This window comes from Anopheles arabiensis, chromosome 2, assembly GCF_016920715.1.
Source record: "Anopheles arabiensis isolate DONGOLA chromosome 2, AaraD3, whole genome shotgun sequence".
Lineage (NCBI taxonomy): Eukaryota > Metazoa > Arthropoda > Insecta > Diptera > Culicidae > Anopheles > Anopheles arabiensis.
The window spans coordinates 36,192,251-36,203,515 of record NC_053517.1 but is presented as its reverse complement, the minus strand read 5'-3'; the positions used below and the strand labels follow the sequence as shown (position 1 = coordinate 36,203,515).

Here is an 11,265-nt window from a genome sequence, read left to right as displayed (position 1 = left end):
TGATCACAATCACTATCTTCTCAAAGGTGATATTTCATTACGATGGCAAGACTGCAAAAATAAAAAAATACTAAAATACTGCCGTTTTCTTTACAATTACAACATTGTATTTTCTTCTTTTTTTTTTGTTTGTTCGCATTGACGGGCGCTCAATCAAGCGATTTCACATTCTAGCGATACACATCGATCGCGCACCTAAAGAAAAAGCTTTCCGAGAAATAAAACTAAATACAAACTAACGTCCGTCCCACCCGGCAGTAGACCCCTTTTTTTGGGTTGGACGCTTGTGCGTTCTACGCAAACAAATCGTGTGCGGGCGCGCGCATCATCAAAATTTCGCTCCAACGGTGGTGCTGTGTTTAGAACACTGCTCTGCTAAAATCGGACGTGTGCTGCACACACACTACGTTGCGGCTTACAGTTGTAGTAGTAGTAGTAGTGGTAGTAGTTGTAAGCATTTTTTTTTTCGGGGAGTAATGGCCGGCTCCGCGGTAGTCGTCAAAAGCGTCCCACGCGTGGTTCACGACGTAAACGGCGGCAAACCGAACTGTTCCGGGTGGAAGTCCTCGAGTGATTTCAGCACGACCGTCGCGTGCTTCCGCTGGTCCTCCTCGATGTGCGGATCGGGCACCATGACGGCCTGCATGCCGGCCGCAATCGCTGCCGTCACACCGTTCGGCGCATCCTCAAACACCAGGCACTGGTCGGGAGCGGGCCGGTCCGGGAAGCGGTCGGCCGCGACCAGAAAGATGTCGGGCGCCGGCTTACCCTCCTTCACGTCGGGATCGGACGAACCCATCACCTTGTGCCCGAACAGCTCGAACAGCTCGCGGTGGTTCTTTGTCTTCACCTCGACCGAATCCGCTCCCGAGCTGGTGGCCAGCGCGATCGGCACGTTGTGTTGGTGCAGATGGCGCACCAGCCGCTCTGCGCCTATTCCATCGCAGACAAAGGACGAGAAAAATGGGAAGCCTATTAGCAGCTGTATGTAACCAATGGACTTTAAAACAGATGAACATGAGCATGAACGATCTACAAGCGAATAAGAAAGATTCATGCAAAGCTTCACTCGTTACGTCGTGGTCGTGGTGGTGGTAACAGAAGGGATATTGAAAGGAATTTTTACATAAACTAACAAAGGAAAGATATGCAAGCAATCGGCCAACAACTGTTAGTAGCACACAACACGCACCGCAACACCGGACCAACCACAACAACAACAACAACATCAACACCGGGTGGCGTTCGAATCTGACCTTGCATTAGCGGCGCCCGGCCGAGGTGTAGCAACTGATCGCGACGGAATCGCGCCAGAAACTCATCCACCGAGCAGGGCAGCTTCAGATCGTTCACCAGTATCGAGCAGGTGCGCTGTTCCGTTGTGCCCATCACCTTCATGCGCGTCGGCCACGGGTACGGCGAGTTGTACGATTTCAACAGATCGCGCAAGATGTTTTCGTAGATCTTCTCCGTATCTGCGTGCCAATGCGCGAGATGTGGCGGTTGTGTGCCGTAGCAGCGTACCATGCGGGACAGTACAATGAAGCGGAAATAGGGAAGGACCAGTAATGGGGCGGGAATAACAGAGAGAGAGAGAAAGAAAAAGAGAGAAAGAAAAGAAAAAACGCAAAAAAAATAGTTAGGACCATCCTTTGGGGACGCGCACATTACCTGGCATTAGCTGACACTGTTCCATCACGCGATTGATCCGCTCGGTCGATATCTCCACGTACTCGGCCGGTGTCAGCGGTAGCTCTAGGGCGGCGACGATCGCTTCGGCCGCTTCGTCCCGCTGCAGCCCCATGATCGTTTGCTTGATCTCCCACGTGTACGTTTTGCCGTACGGTTCCGCGATCGATTGCGTTACCTGCGTGTAAAGATTTTCCGTGTCTGTCGGTTGTCCCCCGTCGTGATGCCGGCAGAAACGGACACGCGCACAGAGTACGTGTGTGGGCAGAAATTGTTTACATTACAATGGGTTATAGGTGTTTGTGTTTTGCATGTTTTTTTCTTCTTTTTTGTCTCTTTGTAGGCCAAGGCAGCAGACAAAGGCGCAATCATAATAGCGCGTTTCGATCGTGCCTGCTTCTCTCACACGCGAACCAACGGAAACCGTTGAAAACTTGCATGCATGAAATGTTTCACCATTCGTTTGGGCTGGGGGGAAATATTTCATTCCCACTAACTTCACCATGTGTGTGGGTACTTTGCTTGCAAATTTAATTTTAAAGACTTCAATTTTATCTTTAAAACAGCAAAAAAAAGAGTTCTACGTTGAGCTTGATATTCTACCCGAATATAGCAGGAAGTGTTTGTTGTTGTTTAATAATAACAACACTTTAAACCATGGGTTTTGAACGGAATGGCACAGTAATAGCAAAGCAACGGTCGGAATTGACCATTCATAAACTTATCAACCCATCAAAAGATAAAACAAATAAAACAAGAATCTAAATAATTCGACCTTAATTTGCCGCCTTTGAGGTGCAACTGGATTGCATTCAAGTATTTCATTCAAATACAACCACACTCACGGACGATCTGACCATCTGTGTGACGTCGTGTCTAACTCAAGTGGTTCCCTACTATCGGTCCTCCTCGAGCTCTTATCGCATATTGCCGGTCGTAATGAACAGTAACAGCACACGTAAGAAAAAGAAGCGCATAGTACGGGGTAAATCGGGAGCGTATTTAAATGATGAAATAAGAGCCAAAACCGCCCGTACACCGTTTCTTCAGCCCAAGGTGTTGCACGACCAACCAACCCAGGACCTCCTTTCGGGGGTAATTATGGGAGGTAATTATCGCCTGTCTGGCTAATTAAGTACCATCAACGAGTACACAGCCGTTCGCGCTAGCAATCAAGAAAATTGGATAGATCGCTCGTATCGCTTCCCAAGGATAAGCGACCTCCTCTTAACGGGGCTGTTGGTTCGATATTCAATCAATTTCTACTGCAGGTCAGATCAGGAATCGCGTGAAAAACGCGAGACGAAGACATTGTTTCCAGTGCCGTAAGGTATTATTCAATGGTTGAAAACTTTCTAACGGCAATACAGCAAAAGCACAACACACACTTCCTCCAGGAGAAAAAAAACAACAACAACACACCATGCACCGGTTTCTTCCTTTTTTGCCTGTTTTGCACACATGCCAACTAGACTGCAAATCCATCGACTAAATAAACTTGACACTGAACCCCCCGGTGCTCCTGCATATACTGCAGGACGAACGCAGCTGCTGCTGCAACACAACACAGCACACAACATGCACGCAGCGCCAAGCACAAGGCCGAGCAATCCGAGCAGGCCGGGACGAAACGGAGCGACCGAAACGAACACCGGCACGACACCCTCAGTCCCCACGCCGGGCCCAGGCACACTTACCAAGCAACAGCCCGTCCATGTCGAAGATACAGTGAGTCACCTTGCGGAACGACGACATTTTGCTTCCGGCCGTACCGAGCACCGAACCACTACTACTACCGAATAACCGGCTCATCGTGGCAGCGGTCGTGCTTTATACCGCGCGTGTGTTTTCTGTCCGCTGCTGTCCGCTCTCAGCGTGTTCCGTTCCGTGCCTTTCCACGGTTCGAACGGTTGCACTGCTCCGGCCACCGGTATGGGTTCGTCCTCCGCGAAACAGATGTTTTTGCCGTTGTTCTAAACAACGCTCGCCGGGGGCAGGGGATGGGATAAAGAGATAGAGAGACAGAGAGAGAGCCTGTGCAATACACAAAAGCAACCAGCGAGCGAGCGTTAGTACATTGGCGAGTAGTACGGTGCGTAACCGGAAGAAATCACGCCGATTCTCTCTTTCTCTCCCTCATAACCAGGTTCGCGGGAGCGAGGGAGAGAGAGAGAGAGTGCGAAAACGAGAGATGTTTCGCTCGGTTCCAGCCGTTTGTTGTGTTTGCAGTTTTCTACTCACTCTCGCGATCACGATCTAGGATGCGCTGATTTGCGCTGCGTTTCACTGTATCCTTCGGAGGGAAAATTGCACTTCCTGTTGCGTCTGCTGCTGCTGCTGCTGTAAGAGAGAGTTAATGAAAACATAAAAATAAATAAAATGAATATCTTGCCACTTGCAGAAATCGGACGGGGAAGCAGGGGGGAGGGTAGGGGGGATTTATCATACGACCACCGTTCCTTGTTTTAACGAACCGCGCCAGACAAGCACAACAAAGCGCCTCCCAGACGGACCAATGTATCATTACCCGAAAGAAACCATCCCTGCTTTTCAAACTACTGCTTCAGATTGAGGTCATGGTCACGGGGACGGGCGGACAGGGGAGATCGGGTTTGATTGATTTTTTTTTACTTTCAGATCAAACGGACATAAAGAAAACCTACAGCAGGTAGTCTGTTTTCCGTCGAGGCGGATTCTACAACATCCCGCAAGCAATTAATGCACGTTCACCACGTTGGTCCTCCTTCCTCCTCCTTAAGGGGCTAGGTGAGCATCCATAACACCGGCACAGATTGTGCCTGTTGAATGGGACCCGCCGTTTCCGGGCGAAAGATAACACACAATCAACGCACACAAACGACCCGCTCAAAAATCATCATCCACCAAAAACCAAATCAAAAAGCAGCAACCACCCTCCCCCAGCAATTTGAGGGGTGTTTGTTTTTTCTTCTTCTCGGTTCTTATGTAACTGTGCGGGGTGTTGTGCGTGGCCGCAAGGGAATACTGTCCCGATGATTGCTTTGTTTCCCTATTACCCTACTCGCTTGCAGCTGGGTCGTTATCATTCGCCAAGAGCGTGCGAGAAACACACACACACACCGTCCGTCCGTACCTCGTAAGGCAATAGAACTCGTTGTTTACCTGTGCCGTGCGGATGGAATGGTCACACTGCACGCTCGTCGTATCAAGGGCGTCGTACTACACGCACTACACCAACACTGCACAAGCAAATTGCGGCAAGAAAAGGTGTCCTCGTATCAGGCGAACGAAACAACCTCCCGAAGCATAACAATGTGCAGAACACGGTGGTGAACGCCCGAAACAATCGCAACAATGCCGCGCGGCCAACTGCAGTGTTTTGTTTTGAGCGTGTCAAAAACCACGTTGGCTACTTTGACGTTTGCAGAACTTTTTTTTTCAAATCGACAGTTGACTGAATGAGCGTTTGGTTGGACAATAATTTTATCCTGTGATATTGCACAATAGTTTCGCACTTAACGCACTTATGTTGTATACATTTTGTAGCAAGTTTATTACAAAGCAATAATTAGTTGGTAACATAGAAACACTATCACTATTTGAATCAGCAGAAGATTGCAGTGGCAAAGAAACAGTTCACTAACGAAATTTGTATCTGTCTTTGAGAAGTCTGAAATGAATTTAAACGAATTGGAACTCACCTCAAAGTGGTACATTACCAATTAAAAATACCAGTGTGTTGAAAATACCAGCACATGAAGAACGTTTGAATGAGTTTACATAAGTAGAGTGAGAGGAATCATCAATTATTCACTGTACAACTCGATGGCAAAACGAATTATCTCACTTGGCAACTAACATTTTCCTCACTTTCGAAACTGTCGATTCACATTCGCAATCCTTAACTAGCTAAAACAATAATCAGAATATAACAGCTCTCTCTATCTCTCTCGTGCATTCTCGCTACCATTGGCTTGCGCAATTATTATCACAACCTTGCAAACGTTCAAAACCGTTCAAAAAACACCCATCTTTGTAGCATTGCACCGTAAAACAGCATTTGTACGGTATTTCTTCGTTCTGTTCTTCGTTCTGCGGCTCATTTTCCCCCTTTCTTTTGTACGTTTTCGTCCTGCACCCCTTGAAAACCGTGATGCCGGATCGACTGAAGCGTTCGTGGCCCGAGCAAACGAACCATATAATACAGCAGATCGTTTGTTCCCGAGTTCCACAACGTCCGCTAAAAGGTTCGCTGCTGCTCTCCCCCCGGAGCTGAGGTTGAACGCGGCACACCCTGACTGTTTTGTTTCCCGGCGTACCGGTTAATGTCTCCCCCCCGTTTCCGCAATGATTGCGGAGGCTTTCGCAGGAGCTGTGGCTGAAGGCAGCAGCATTTCCTCTGTGTTTCTTTGGTTTTTGTCCCACCCCATGGCTAGCTAGCGCTGGTCGCCTATTTCGGTGGCCCTTCCGGCACATCACCCTCAACCGTGGTGGATGGGCTGTTGCCCGGCCGCGCACCGTTCATCTGTTTGCGCAGCTGTTCCCCCTCCGGGACCCACTTTTTCTTCGCCCGCTCAAACGCCTCGATAATGCACGAGCGGAACAGCTTCTGGTGCAGCACGTACGCGCTGACGTGGCCCGCATCGAGGTATCGAATTTCGGCGCCGGGCCAAATGTCCTCCAGGCTGGTGCAGCCATCGCGCGGAATGTACGCATCGTCCTTCGCGCAGACGGCAATGATGAGCGAGGTGTCGTACGGTACGGAGAAGTTCTTCAGGTGCGTACATTCGTCCATCATGCCGCGCATGAACTGTAGCGCTTCCCGTTCCCACCACCGCTGCTTGGTCGTGTCGATCGGGATGCGTTTCTCTTCCGCCGCGGCACCGTCCGCCGTCGAGGACGAGCCCCAGCTGATGTATTCCATGATTTTCGTACCCACGGATTTTGAGGCGGCAGGAGCAATGGCGGGCACTACCGTCGGTGTAACGGCTTTCCCTTCCGCCTTCACCTCCAGTAGCACCGTCTTGGAGCCGCTCGGGGAGGTAGTAGCACCACCTTCCGCCTGCAGTTCCTCGTTGTGGCGCTTGAGCGCCAGGTGGATCTTCACATTCAGCTCGTCGATCTCTTCCTGCGTCAGCTCGCAGCGCACGTTCGAGAGCAGCTTGTTGAGCAGCGGCTCGGACAGGCTGAGCGCGTTCGAGCGGTTGATGTGGATGAGATTTTTCTTCTGCTCGTGCTCGGGCGTAGTTTCGCGGATCACGGTCAGGTTGACGTCCGTGGACGGATCGCCGCACACGAGATCGCTCGTTTCGTCAATGTCCTGCCGCAGCTCCTCTACCGACTGGTTGAAGTTCTGTATGAAATGCTTGCCGGCCACAAATGCGTCATCCACCACGGTCACCATCTTGGAGAGCCGCTCGCGGAAGTTACCGTCGGCGAAGTACTGCGTCTCCAGCACGTCCCAGCTGATGGAATGGCTCATGACGCCCTCGGTAAACACGGACGAGGCCGTCGACCAGGACAGGCACGGTACGAGCACGAGCGGTTTCGGCCAGTTCGTGGCCGCCAGCGAGGCCATATGGCCGCCCATCGACAGCCCGGTAATGCCGAGCGGGCCGTACCCGTTGCGTTCGCACCAGTTCAGCAGGACGAGCGATTCCAGCACCAGGCAACCGCCCATGACGAAAATGTCCGACACATTTTGCAGGCTGGATGCACTGTTTGGATGGAGGAAAAGGAGGTAAAGGAAACGTTAATGAAAGGCGCTTTTCTCTAGTGAAACACATTCACCGGCCCCCGGTCTTACCGTTGCTCTTTCGGTTTGCGCAAACCGTAGAAAGGATTTTCTAAGATAATTGCACCCAAATTCGCTTCCTTCAGCAGCGGCTTGGCAATCAGATTCCGTCGCTTCCAGTAGTACTGCAAAGGGTATAGGCAACTGCGTAAGTATGCTGCGGCCTACACCACCCTACACTCCCCCAACCCACCAAAAGCAACTTACATGATCCCCGGTGCCGGCCAGATGGATGCAAATTGGCTTGTACCGCTCATCGTTCCACTTCAGCGGCAGCAGTATCTGGAAGTGAGCGTTCTGTGCCACGTCCGGCACCAGCCCGGGCATGTAGATTTCCAGCGGCGATATGAACTTGCCCTCCAGTATTTTGCAGTCCGAGTGGATCTCCTCCTTCGTAATCTCCACCGGGTAGTCACGTGGCACCAGCTGCGAGCAGGCGGCCCGGTTCGAGATGATCTTTCGGAAGGCAAACAACCTAAAGTGGGGGGGGGGAAGACGGAGATGGTCAGGCCATTGATCTGATGTAACGATGGGGCGGTAGGAAGTGATTGAACGATTATTTTTAAAAGCCATTTCACCCCCGTATGCCATTCGTCAGCGCTTTGACGGTTGACGTCCTAAGGGACTTTCCCCCTTTATGCCACCCTTTTGGGGACGAGTTAAAAATAATGCACTTAGCAAATTGCTTCATCAAGCAGCTTCCGTATGATCACGGCGGGTTTACAGTCCACAAATGTCGGCCAATGGAAGTCAACAACAACAACAGCCAAAAATGGCAATTCTACAACACGACATTAACATTTGGTGGTTGTGGAAGGTCATGGGAAGCGATCGGCTGCGTATTTAACGCGTGACGGGTTTTGTGTACGTGCGTCCGAGCAGGCGTTGCTTTGTACGCTAGAGAACTACGACGCACCAGTGTGTGCTAGATGAGTTTTCATGGCGACCATTTCTTCAACCCAGTTTTAATTTAATGGCCCTTGTTTTTATTATTTAAAACTAACGGCAAGTTCTTCATTCGGAAGAATCTAATAATTAGCAAATAGCGACGCGTGATCCGGTGATAGGTCGCCAGTCATCATCACCCACCCACCATCATCATCATGCAGCAACCGGCATTTTATTATCAGCAGTATTACGTTGGCGCAGCTGATAAGCCAGAATAGACCGTTTTAGCTACATTTTGCTTTCGTTTTTTGCTTCCTTGCCAAAACCCATTTCCAACAGGCCAGGTAAAATGTAAACAATCTCTCGCGTACAGCAGCTGGCAGCACTGCTCTCGCTCTGCATGTGTTGGTGGTACGCTAACGCAACACGTTCGCCACCGTGTGTACCGCTGTTGCTGATGTATTGGTAGCGAGTGAAATTTCTTGTTTTTGTTTTGATATCGGTGTGCGAGATCGTACGATGTTTATCCTTCTTCTTCTTCTTGCATCTCCAGCCCGCGACATGCGTCGGACGTGCGTAGCAGGAAATTGCGTCTTTGCGAAGCGCAAACATCACCCCCCACGAAAAGGGACACACCTCCCCACGTTATCGTCGTCGTGTGTCAGCGACCAACTCGAACGAAAGTAAAGCAACGCACACACACACGTCCACAAGGTGTACTTTTTCGCACGCACGTAAGCACGCTTCCCGTTGTTGCTGGGGATGTTGACGACAATCAATCCAGAAGCTTCTGTACGCGCGGAGTACAACACACCACCACGCCAACGCAACCGCCAGCGCCTTCTGTGTCTCCTCGCAAAGCACAATTAATACACCGCGGGTCAGTTCGGAGGGAGAACACACCGGAGTTGTGTTTGTGTTTTTTACCACTAAAAATAGCACACACATCGTTGGTCCACCACCACATCAGACACGAAAAGAGGAAGAAAAAAACATGGACGCAAATGCGTCGCCTGATTGGGGAGTAGTGTAATAGTGGTTGCCAACTATTGGGTGGCGTTTTTTTTAGGTGGCCAAACGCGCTAACACCTATATCATCACCAAGAGCCGGATAGCGAAACAAAATTATGTAATTTGACGCGGCGGAGAGCACTATTTTCGGCCGGGACGCTCATTCAACTTCGACACGACCCATACCTTTCGAGATTTTCCGGCTTGCCCCATCCTTTGCAGAAGAACTTGGTCAGCAGCAGCGAGCGATAGAGCCCGTCCAGGCGCGATGGAGGCATGTTGGGTGTCGTGATATGATGTCAAACAACAAAGAGGAACCGTACAGCAACACAAACGGCACAACCGTCTAAGGATTGTAACCGCTGAGAGAAGAGATTCGTCTGGAAGGAATGGCACACTTTTGTTTTTATCGGTTTTGTCACACACCACTTTTTCAACAGCAGGCCACTCTTCTTTGTTTCACTTTTCCACTTTTCCACTGCCTGTCTGCTCAAGCGCTCTGTTGTTGTTGTTTTCACTTTTCTTCTCCTTGCTTCTATGTGTTGCAAAAACAACTAAAACACGGCTCAAAGATTGCAAGAAATCACACCACAGCCTTTCATTCACTGGTTTGCAACTACTGGCCTTGCCTGCCGTTGGCTTTGTAGGTAGCGCAATCGTCTGTTGGAGCGTTCGACTCGTCACGACCGAGCGACCGACCGTGCACACACCACCGGTGCTTTGTGCTTTATTCGAGCAATTGACCCTCCATCACGTAGGCAGCGAGCACTTAAATAATTTCGAATAAACAATCGCACACACATGCAGACGCGCGCGCGCTCTCTCGTATATACCCGTTCGTTGGTAGTGTGTGTGTGTTGCAGTCGGTGCTGTTACGGCTGTTCGTATATGTGTGTGTTGGTACGGGAAGGGCTGTCAAAGTGGGCTGTTGACGCTTGTTTTGAAACCCACATTTGGCCGGAATATTAGAAAAAAAAATGCAAATGCCGATGCGGAAGAACATGTTTTTCTATTACATTGTTGGTGGAGATGCATTGTCTGAGTAAATACTTTTTTTCTTTCATTGAAAACAACAGAATGATTAGCTCGAAGCTTCACCATTGCTTCGAAACTAATCTCTTGTTATCATTAGTTTAAACTTGTCTTGGGGAAAATTGCAAATAGTCACCCACTGATAGTATTAATCCTGTAGGATTGTAGCTTACATGCTCGGCCTTCTATCACTTGCTTCCGAAGCTCTTTGTCCTTGAAAAACAACAACACCTTCCCCCCTGGCATTGAGACATTGGACTATTTAGATAATAAATAGCACAATTGCAATCACGCCATCCGAAATCAAAAAATGTATCCCCTGAACGATCGTTTTAGCGCGAAACTAACACACAGACACCGGTTTCTATTGTGCTTGGCGCGGAATGCGGTGTGGCGCGCTAATGTGCAAAAAAATATGCAAAAAAGCGCGACCGCAGCTTCACCGACACAAACACCGATGGCTATACTAAATTAGTCACTGCGCGCATATACACACAAACACCCGAAACCCACTGAACTACACACGGACGAGCCTCCAAATCGCTTACTGGCTGGCTGTGTGTTGTACCTACACGCAGTAAGTTAGACAGTAAAAAAGAGTGTGAGAGATCATTCTAACATTTACTACACTGCGTCGTACTAGACTAATACCATCATCATCGTCCCCACGACTACCCCATACCTCTCGTACACCACGAAACAAACACATTTATTTAAATCTTGTTTATTTTTGAATGCATTGCATTGCATTTCTGCGCCTCTTGCATTCCTCGCTGCCTATTGACACACGATTGAGCCCTGTTTTCGTCGCACGATCGCGGAACAGCATAAACAGGAGGGAAAACAATAGTTTATCATACTTTTTTTTGGGT

General features: G+C 49.5%; 2 protein-coding genes across 7 annotated transcripts; both read right to left on the bottom strand.

Moving 5' to 3' along the window:
- Positions 1 to 79: 79 nt before the first annotated feature.
- LOC120908777 (probable pseudouridine-5'-phosphatase) lies at positions 80 to 5,061 on the bottom strand. Of its 6 annotated transcripts, none has more exons than XM_040320127.1 (5): positions 4,831 to 5,061; positions 3,931 to 4,029; positions 3,387 to 3,723; positions 1,672 to 1,890; positions 80 to 933 (listed from the first exon to the last, which is right to left on the bottom strand). In XM_040320127.1, the coding sequence occupies exons 3-5, from the start codon at positions 3,499 to 3,501 to the stop codon at positions 521 to 523; spliced, it is 747 nt and encodes a 248-aa protein (XP_040176061.1). In that variant the 5' UTR covers positions 3,502 to 3,723; positions 3,931 to 4,029; positions 4,831 to 5,061; the 3' UTR covers positions 80 to 520. The 6 variants fall into 6 exon arrangements, with proteins under 6 accessions (XP_040176061.1, XP_040176062.1, XP_040176065.1 ...); XM_040320128.1 differs by lacking the exon at positions 1,672 to 1,890 and adding an exon at positions 1,257 to 1,475 and having other exon boundaries at positions 4,802 to 5,060; XM_040320131.1 differs by lacking the exon at positions 1,672 to 1,890 and adding an exon at positions 1,257 to 1,475 and having other exon boundaries at positions 3,931 to 4,026; positions 4,802 to 5,060.
- Positions 5,062 to 5,195: 134 nt separating this feature from the next.
- On the bottom strand, positions 5,196 to 10,126 carry LOC120908776 (protein ABHD18). The gene is made up of 4 exons (XM_040320125.1): positions 9,548 to 10,126; positions 7,670 to 7,937; positions 7,475 to 7,587; positions 5,196 to 7,385 (listed from the first exon to the last, which is right to left on the bottom strand). The coding sequence occupies exons 1-4, from the start codon at positions 9,637 to 9,639 to the stop codon at positions 6,119 to 6,121; spliced, it is 1,740 nt and encodes a 579-aa protein (XP_040176059.1). The 5' UTR covers positions 9,640 to 10,126; the 3' UTR covers positions 5,196 to 6,118.
- Positions 10,127 to 11,265: the final 1,139 nt, after the last annotated feature.